The sequence below is a fragment of the Amphiprion ocellaris genome, chromosome 1, assembly GCF_022539595.1.
Source record: "Amphiprion ocellaris isolate individual 3 ecotype Okinawa chromosome 1, ASM2253959v1, whole genome shotgun sequence".
NCBI classification, from domain to species: Eukaryota; Metazoa; Chordata; class Actinopteri; family Pomacentridae; genus Amphiprion; species Amphiprion ocellaris.
Genome location: NC_072766.1, coordinates 2,783,055 through 2,793,488, shown reverse-complemented (window position 1 = coordinate 2,793,488; position 10,434 = coordinate 2,783,055). Strand labels below are relative to the sequence as shown.

The 10,434-nt window shown below is 36.9% G+C and overlaps 1 protein-coding gene across 1 annotated transcript in view; it reads left to right on the top strand.

The window, feature by feature from the left end:
* The first annotated feature begins 913 nt into the window (after positions 1-913).
* map2k5 (mitogen-activated protein kinase kinase 5) overlaps positions 914-10,434 on the top strand; it is an 86,335-nt gene continuing 76,814 nt past the window's right edge. Inside the window, exons 1-3 of the mRNA XM_055011010.1 lie at positions 914-1,325; positions 3,302-3,350; positions 5,990-6,057. Of these exons, the coding sequence (XP_054866985.1) occupies positions 1,227-1,325; positions 3,302-3,350; positions 5,990-6,057 (216 nt within the window). The 5' untranslated portion in view covers positions 914-1,226. The remainder of the gene's footprint in view (positions 1,326-3,301; positions 3,351-5,989; positions 6,058-10,434) is intronic.

The window sequence follows — 10,434 nt, the reverse complement described above, 5'->3', positions numbered from 1 at the left end:
GGTATCAGGTCTGTGAGTGGCGCGCTGTAAATTAACAGAAAAGGAGACTTCTTTGCTTTGCCCAGGGATCAATACTTTGCTGTTCGTTACTGCAATCAGAACTCTTTAGAAAGCGCTGCTCAATCATAAGGCCGTAATCAACAACAGTTTTAAGTGTCCCTTTCTTTTACACTCAATTATGCACTAATGCAGAGTAGAAACCTTTAAATAGTAATACCATGTTAATGAGTGGAAGAAGTTAAAAAAAAAAAAAAACTCTTTGAATACTTCTTTGAAAAGCTGTGATTTTTTTTATCTCAACAGCTGGAGGACTATTCAAGCAAGATTCAACTTTTGACTGAACGTATTGATTTAAGGCCAGTTTAAAAAAGAATATTTACCCTTTAGTTGGCCACCATTATGCTCTCTGAAAGCTATTGTGCTCAGTGTTGTACTCCTTTATCAAACTTGATCTCTCGTCAATGTCGTGTACAGCAGAAGGAGGCTACGGTTGCGAGAGCATCTTTTGTTGGAGCACACAATAATTCCACTTCAATACAGAAAGCTGAGTTGTACACACACTTAATGTCACCCAGCGTTGCTTTCTTTCACACACTTTTCTATACAAATCTAACCCTAACCCTACAAATTCATAACTAGGTTGACATTTGGTTTTGTCAGGACAACAATGGCACAAAAGAAATGTGCTGTGAATCACATTATTCAGAACATATTCACATTCAAACAAGTTAAATAAAACATTCAAAAGCTTCTTATGTCTTATTCTTTTTTAATGTTTAATAGTATATTGGTTTAAAAAATCCCTCTTGCACAACAAACATAAAAAACTGAAGGGGTTTTATTTTGGAATGGATTTTTTTAAAAAAAATCCCTGCAGGACTTTTATTTTGAAACACGCGAAGAGGATGTTGATTGCTGTTGGAGAAGCAGTTCCTGAAAACTCGCAGCAGAGCTAACTATCCAACACCACAGAGGGTGAAACTTTGCCGGGCGAGCTCACATTTACGGCCCAAGTTGAGTGTTTTTTGCGGTTATGACTTGACTTCGGTGTCGGCGGAGGTTTGAGCTCTTCGGAGGTTTGAATCCAGAGTCTGGACCGAGCAGGATGCTAGCATGTGTCGCTAGCAAACCGCTGCAGGAAATTAGCTCGTTAGCTTCGACAGCCAGAGAGCCAAAGTATTATGAGGCTTAAGTTTCCCTCTTTACGCTCACTTTAAACAACCTCAATGGACACCGAGGCGATAGTGATCCGTATAAAAACGCCGTCAGGGGACATGGACTCGTCCGTCGACTGTCCATCTCTTCTGAACTTCAATGACTTGCTGGTAAGTGTTTAAAATGCTACAGAGCTAGCTCACTGCTGTCACATCTAAGTTAAAAACACACTCTTCTGCATAATGAAACACACACACACACACACACACACACACACACACACACACACACACACACACACACACACACACACACACACACACACACACACACACACACACTTTCTGTTAGACAGTTTCTGAGCCAGGGCCGCCTCCAGGAGTTTTTATTTTGGAGTGTCCAGATGTTTTACAGTATTTATTTAACATTTATTTAACCAGGTTAGTCCCATTGAGAGTCCCATTAATCCGTATTAAAACTTGCACACAGACCAGGTAGACTGTATTGATTTCACCACAGCTTTAAACTCGGTCAGTGAAACAAGGGCTTGAAGCTGAAGTTGAGATGTAATTTATTCCAAGCAGTAGGTGTAGAAAACCTAAATGCTTTCTTGTCCAGTTCAGATTTGGGGACGACAAATTGCAGAGCATCCATAGATCTGAGATTGTGACTTCCATGTTTCCTTGTTAAAAGACTAGACAAATAGGAAGGAACAATACCCAGAATTCTAAGAAAAATCTTGCGAAGCAGAGATAGTCAAGCAGAAGGTTCCTGATGATTTGAGATGAAATAACCCTATAACTGGATTTCAAGAATTATGTTATGGTGTTGAAGCAAAGAGGCTGTTTGAACTGTTAAAAAAATCACACTGATGCAGTTTGTTTTTGGAGTTTATAATGAAGTTTACTGATTAATTGATGTGCAGTAGATTAAAATAAGGTACAGTTAACATTTTTGGTTAACTGTACTGTATTTTAATAAAGAAATAACCAGCACTCCTAATGTTTCCTTTGTTTTAGTGCAAAAATCTTCCCATTTAAGGAGCAGTCTTTTTACAAAACATCATGAACAACCTGAAATTTTTCAAGAAAAATAAATTCAGTTTCAGCAGCAATATGCCTCAGTTTATCATTTACACATTACAACTCACAGATCACAGAGTGTCTACAAAGAAACACAACATTTAATCATCTGGAACTGCACAATACAGTATTTTACTTTATGATCAAAACGACAGACAAAAAAGACAAAAACATGAAAAACAAGAAAAAATATTATAAAACACAAAATGACGAAAAAAATGGAGAAACAACACAAAGTAAAACAAAGAGACAAAATGGACAAATGACAAAAACGAGACAAAAAAGTACACATGACAAACGAGGAAAAAATGACAAAAGCGAGAAGCAAAACCACGAAAAATTAAACAACACAAGCAAGACAAAAAAAAAAAAAACACAAAATGCCAAAAGTGAAGCTCAAGACAATGTATAAAACAAAATAATGACAAAAATTAGATAAAAAAAACAAGCAAGACAAAAATAAGGTACGGTTTTGGTTACACTGTTAAAATTAGCCCAGGAGAAGAGATGCTGCTGTATTTGGGGTTGAAAAAGTTCACTCACTGGCAAAATATCCGTAGTTCATTCATGATTTCAGTGTTGAAAATTCTGTCAATTTGGAATAATTTATCAACACTGCAACAGAAGTGTTGCTTTTGAAACAACATGAGTTGATCCTGTTGCTGTCTGATGTGGCAGGTGTTTATTAAACTGAGAGGAAAGAGTCCTACTAACAGCTGGAAACAGCAAACGAGAGTTTAAGGTTTGTGTATGAACCTCCATCAAGACACAAACATCAGGGCTGCAACTACAGGACTCTGTAGACTCCAGGGTTGTCAGTAAATGAACTTGACGTATCAGATCTGGGTTGGCCACATGGTTGGCCGTGGACCCCCTGGCATCTCTTTCGATGAAACTTCGGTCTGAGCTTAACTAAAACTGTTATCCTGTTGATATTTGCAACTTTAATTAGCTCTATGTTCCCTTCTTAATTGTAACAAACTTTCTTTCATCTATCAGCAGTTTTAAAGTCATTTTGTTGTTGTTTTTGTCTTCGCTGTAACTCACCCTGCCACACGTTTCAGGTCGCAATCAGAGATGTCATGCCTGAAGCCACTGTCACTGCCTTTGAATGTAAGTACCTGTTATAAAGTTGTATTGCTTAAATGCTGAAATAGGGACATCCACAGTACTGTGAATGTTCCTGTGGCAATAGTGGAAGTAAGGCAAATTACGGTAACTCAAAAATGTGATGCGACAATTTTTTTTTTGCAATTTGAAGAAAAGAAAGCTCAGACTGTTTTCATTTTTCATGAGTAATGTGTCTAACAGAAGATAGTTTACTTCAATTTAGAGGCTTCTTGATACACTAAGTTTTAACTTTATTCACGAGATTTGTAGTTTCTGAACATGCAGGCTCCACATGTGTGCCATAAAATGAATGAGAAACAGGAGAGAAGTTCTGCCACCACATAAGGCAATGTAGCTACTTTGGTTAATTTGGTAGACCGTTTGAATCCACATGATGAAGCCTCTACAGATAGGGTTATTCAGGTCATGTGGTGAACATTCATGCATTTTTTCATATTGTAATATTAATTGCAGAAAGACACAATAACTTAACGTCAGTGTTTTTCAATATCGTGCAGCGTACTGTGTACCTTCTGAGTGTCCTGTGTTTGTGGTTTCACATGTTAGTCCTTTGATTTGCTCACTTAACCCTCGTTTCATCCTGCGGGTCAAAATAGACCTGGTTTAAAGTTTGAAAATGTGGGAAAAAATATATATTTTGACAGTGAAACTTCTGATGTCCACATTTTCAACATTTTTGGGAAATCTTTGAAAATTTTGTGGTGGAAAAAAGAAATGTTAAAAATGTTTCTTAAGAACATTCACAAAAAAAAAATCAACCAAAATCCAGCTAATTTCGCTGGATTTTGGTAGATTTTTATGTGAATGTTCTTAATCAAAATATTAGAAGTTTTACTGAAATATTTGGAATCACTTTAGATATTTTTAGGATTTTTTTGTAAGATTTTTACTCATTTTTGGAAATATTTACAAGAATGTTCTTGCCAAATTTAGGGGATCTAAAAAAAAAAAACTTTTAAGGGAAATTTTTAAGGAATTATTGGAATTTTCTTCCTGATGGTTTTTGCAAATTTTCAGAGATTTGGGGAATTTTTTTGCTGAATTTTTGGATTTTTTTCAGACAAGGAAACAATATTTTTGGTGCCTGTAAACGAGGACAACAGGAGGGTTAGTATCAATAGTCAAAATACGTCATGTATTGGAGAATACATACTTAAAACTCCCATACATGGTGCACTGAAGGACGATATTATCTGTTTAGATGTATAAATGACTGCTGTATGTGGAGAGGGAAAAACAGGAATTAATTAAGACAATATGGTTAAATTATTATAAATTTAAACTAATCCGTATCAGCTGATTGTTTACATTAAGATAATTTTCTTTTGTATGTAAAGTTTTCAGAAATTTTAAAGTTAGATATCCAATTAAGGCGTATACAATTAAATATTTTTGATTTCGCATGTTTTTCCAGAATAGAAATGTGAACATTGGATAAAGCCAAGTTCATAAATGAATCAGAGGTTGTTACAGAAGGGATTTTGGATTTCTCTTTTATTACTCCATAAATGAGAAAGTGCTGTCACAAGGCAGCGGGAAAAAAAAATCAATTTTCACCTTGTTTTTAGGAATAAAATGTTGTTAAATCAGGGAGTGAATGGTATATGAACAAAGAACTGCATAAAAACCTTCAGAATATAGATGGGAATAAAACTGGAAGGTTTGTTGTCTGCAAGTGCTCTTCAATTAGAGATTTCTGGCTCAGAGGATAAGATAAAACTCATTCTCCTACCTTTAAAATATATTTTTTTAATTTAAATCTGCAGACAAAGTGTTGTAAAATACACACCTAAAATGTATTTTGCATGTTTCTCTCTACTAATCTGAAATAAGACATGCTATGAAAGCAGAATATCTCAAAAATCTCACAATTGACCAGTGCGTCATACGCATCAAAATAATGAGTGATACTAATAATGAGATTGTTGTATATCTAAAAACAAAAAGACAAAGCTAACATGTTTGCTTGCTCTTAATGCTGCACATCACAAACAATTTTCATGTGATTTAGACAGATGAAAGATTAGTTTATAAATTGCATTAATGCTCATTAGTAGTTATGTTTGATAGATAAATCAAGTGATGAGTTTGTGTTGGTTTTGGGATTATTTATGAAACCAACTTGCTGTATTTTGTCAATTCAAGATTGATGATGTATAAACAATCACTGCTTATTATTTATTTATGGTGTTATTTATGATTTATAGATACAAAAAAAGATAGGTCAAATGAAAACAGCTGTGAAATGCACTCATAGGGTTTACAGTGGGTGCCGTGTGGCAACACCCGTCTCTAGATGGCCTTATTATTGGTAAAAGTATTAGTATCTTATACTGTATATTGCATTCAGTGTTTATCTTCACAGCTGTTTTGTATTGACACCCCAAATACATGCTTTTCCCTTTTTTTTGTTTCTCAATATTACATGTGCAGTTTCAAAATCCGTGGCTTAAGATGACTTTCATTGAACGCTTTCACAGCATGAACAGAGTCTATTTGATAGTTAATCTGCCTTCTGAATGTTTTGGAGTGTGCGTATTGTTCTGTACGATGCTGCTTGTGTTAATGTTTTGTTGGAAAATGTTACTGTCCACATTTTAAGATGTTTCTGTGTTTTTTAGATGAGGATGAGGTGGGAGACAGAATCACCGTGAGGAGCGATGAAGAACTCAAAGCCATGTTGTCATATGTGAGTAGCACAAAGATAAACTGGTCATTTTGTAATCAGACATTCACCACACAGACCACATGCCAGGATAGTAGTTTTGGTTCTGCTTGTATGTTGTAGTAGTTTTCTGATTCTTCTCTGAAAAGTGGTTCTGATGAAAACTTTCCACATTGAGGTCAGGCATCACTGTTGACAGCTGCACAGATAGATAATCGGGCTGCAGTCAACCAAAGGAAATCTTAACCAACTGAAATCAGGTCAACTCTTTAGTAGGGCCCGACTGATAAGGATTTTTTGAGGCCAATGCCGATTCTGATAACCGATTAATTGGCCGATTAATTAAAACATATATATATATATATATAATGAATAAAATAACTTCTTTTTTGGTCCCTTAACACTTACAACAACAAAGATATGAATTACAGGCAGAACATTTTACTATTTTCCAATAATTTGTCTTTTAGTATTTAAGATAAGATAAGATAAGATAAAGTTCTTTATTTCTCCCCACTCCAGGGGAAATTTACATTGTTACAGCAGCTTATGTAACAGTAGACGTAGTGATAAGAATAAAATAATAATAGAACAATAGTAATAATATTTACAATATATACAAATTTGTTTAACTTCACAACAGAGAGGAATTTTCAACTACAAAAATAAAATCCATTTTTTTGTCGCTCTCTAAGTTTTTTGTCAAATTTTTTGTTTTGTTTTGTGTTGTTTGTCTCATTTTTTGTCATTTTGTGTGTGGCTATTGTAATATTTTGTGTTGTTTTTTTTTTGTTGTCTTTTTTGTCTGACTTTTGTTGTTTTGTTCATAAAGTAAAATCCAATATCATTCAGTTCCAAAAGACTAAATGCTGTGTTCTTTTGTAGACACTCTGTGATCTGGAAGTTGAAATGTGTCAATGATAGACTGAGGCATAATGTTGGTACAGTTTAATTTATTTTTCTTCTTAAGAAATTTCAGTTCGTTCATAATGTTTTGTAGGAAGATAATTCCTGAAATTGAACATTCTCAAAATGTACTTTTTTGCACTGAAACAAAGGAAAAATGCGAAATTGTTGTTATTTATAGGTTATTATGCTGTGATTTTACTGGCCTGGCCAACTTGAGATCTAATTGGGCTGAATGTGGACTAAAATGAGTTTGACATCCCTGCTGTAAAGGATTTGGAAACTATCTAGCCTCATCTAGTTTCATTTAACCTGTAATAAAAACAGATTTCTTGGCAGTATTCAGCAGCGCATATACAAAACAACACATACAAACAGACACAAGCCATCCAACTCCCCCTCCCAGTGCTGTGCATTTTCATATTCCACCATACTTACTGTTCATGCCACGGACAGTAAGAGTAATGGAGTGTAATGGGTTTCTGTATGAGGTACACTGAAAGCTAAATGAACTGTCAATTTTTATTATTTATTATTCAGTACTTAAAGTTTTGCCTCATTAAAGAGCAGCCCCCCTGGGCAGCAAAATTGTTCAAAATCTACTTTCATCTGTGGATGTCTTTTACCCCCCATCAGCTCACAATGATGCTGCTGGAGCCACAGGCACAATTTACACTCCCTGTTTTTTGTCCGTTTTTATCATGCATTCACTTGTGGTTGCTTTTTAATCATTAAGTAGCATAGGGTAACAGGGTGATTAAGCAAAAAGAGACAGATGTTGTGCCGAGGAGTGTTGTGAAACCAAGATGGAAAAGGCTTTGACCTCAGCCAGTGTTATTTTTCACGAATCCAGCTGACATAGTTAGAGGTTCTTCTGTGCAGTGGGTCCTGTCTGAATGGTTGCAGCTTCTGATTAAGTCATTGTTTACCTACTAGAAAGGTTTCAGGTGTTTCCCACCACCATTGTTTTGTGTTGTGATGCTAAAATTGCATCATTATATTCATTGAACAAGCTAAGACTGAGATCACCGAGGTGCACCCCAGAACACTCCAGGAGCTCCTTCCTACCTGAGGCAGACAGACTGTACAGTTCCTCCCTCTTCTGCAGAAGGAATACATAATGAACAAACTTTTCTATGTGCAATATAACCGGACTCTTTCCTAGTAAGTGCTATACATTGATGCAATACATGCGTTTACTCGACTTCAGTTCAGTTCTGTTAATCCTTCTAGTTTTTCGTATTAGTATGCAGTTTACACCTTGTACTTCTGGTATCTTATTTTATTTTTCTTATTTATTTTAATTCTTATTTTTTCTAGACACTTGACACACTGTGACACTTCACACAAACACTTTTAGAAACTTACATTCTGTACTTTGTGTTCTTTGTTATTTCTATTTTACTACTGATTTCTGTGTAATTGTGCATATTCCACTAACCTTTGTTTATTGTCTGTTGTACTTTGGCAAAATAATTCCCTCTGGGATGAATATATCTTATCTTATCTTATCTTGGATGTAAAATGATGCTACTGCAGCAGATTTCAACGGTGCAGTGCTGCTGTTTCGGTCTTTCAGGAACGGTATAAATGCACAATGGTCTTTTAGCTTTTCTTGCTTCTTTTCTCATGATGCTGATCTCACACAGTGGTGGATTTTTAAATAGCAGAGAAGCAACTGTAATGTAACAGTAACAGCTACGAGCTACAGCCTAGCCAGATTTTTAGTGTTCGACTTGTTCATTTTGTGAAATATTTTATATTGAAATGTCAGTAAACTTGGTCACATTAGTCAGTAGCTTAAAGCCCCAACATTTGATTCTTTATTCAGATGAAATGACAGGTCTTAAGTGCATATTAATTCATGTCCCTGACCGGCCCCTCGGTCTACCCAGCGCAAATATTTAGCATCCACAACACTGCACTGCTTCGGCCACAGATTTCAAAACCTATTTGTTCAATGAATTTTTGGCAAACAAATCCAGGAGCCTGGTAATGGCTTTCCACTCATGGGACAGCTGAGTGTACAGAAAGCTGCTGATCACCTGGAAAATACTGAATATAATTTACGCAAGTCGAGTACTTTAAATGTCTTATGCAAGGGTTATGCATTTCAGCAGTCATTTGCATTTGTATTTGGAGATTTTTTTTCCCCCTGTTGTGATTGTTTGCTGTGGTTGCCATTTGGCCTCCTTAGAGACTCTTAGTGGATTTTTTGCTTCAGTGTTATTAATTCCAGGTGAGCAGACAGCCATTATGTGAAATTAAAAGGAATTAAGGGAAACAGCATGTTAGGTGAAAGGTGGGGTAATTCATTCAGTCTGTCATGGTTGCTTTGTGTGTGTTTCTGTGTGTGTGGATGTTTATGAAAAATTTATAATTAGACTTTTAAATATGCTGCCTCTGTGTTACATTTTTCTGTTTTTTTTTCTCATTCAAGATCTCTACTTTAACATTGCCTCGCGAAAACTTCACGCTCCTGATTGCTGAGCAAAATTAATGCTCAAATTCAGCACTTAATTAACATCAGTCTGCAGAGGGCATTTATTGTGAAAAGTATCCCCCATCACCGAGAACATTGATTGCTACACGCTCCTGCGAGACCCGCCAGACTTCCAGGCATCTCTAATCATTGTTCGACACCTTGAAAGACAGACGCCCCTGTTCAAAGTTAAAGACCGGCCGATGTCGGGTGCTAAAAAAAAAACATGTGACCTCATCCCTTCTACACCCGGCTCCCCCTGGAGGTAGCGGCTCTAATTCCACCGTTCTTCCTCCCATTTCCTCTCAGCCTGCTAATGATGATGAGACCCTCTTTCTGCTCTCGCTCCCTCGCCTGTCCCTTAAGGCTGAACGATGGTATTTGGGATCGGACACTGTTTAGTTATTGGCCAACAATGGAGAATGTCTTTTAATAACACACCTACTACAGATTAGGTGGTAATTGCAGCCTTGATCAATAAGCTAGCTGAGCGGAAAATTAAAGGTACGCCAAGCCCGACCCCACCTCCCCACCCACCCCCACGCCTCCCACCGCACCCTAACACACACACAACACGTTTTTTGGTATTAGGCCCATTGTTCAGATGTGGCCTAGTGAGAACGCTGGAGGGCGAAAGCAGAGGGTTAGGAGCGAGGAGGGGATCTGACAGTGATAAATAGGCCTTTTAATAACAGCTGTGCCACTTGGGTAGCCATTCTGATCCATTCCCATCCAAGCCGGTCCCATCGTCCTCCTCCCTCCCTCCCTCCCTCCCTCCGTCTCTCCCCCACAATGAGAGAGCAAATTTACATATTGCCATGATGACTTGGTAGTTCACACTGGACTGTAAATGAAACACAATGAACACGTGCGTGTGTGCGTGTGTGTGTGTGGACGCAACATAAAGACATCTTCTAAATCAGGGGTGTCCAACATGCGACCTGTGGGCCAAAAGCGGTCCTCCAGAGGGTCCAATCCGGCCCTCAAAGTGTAAAAATTACAGAGAAGACATT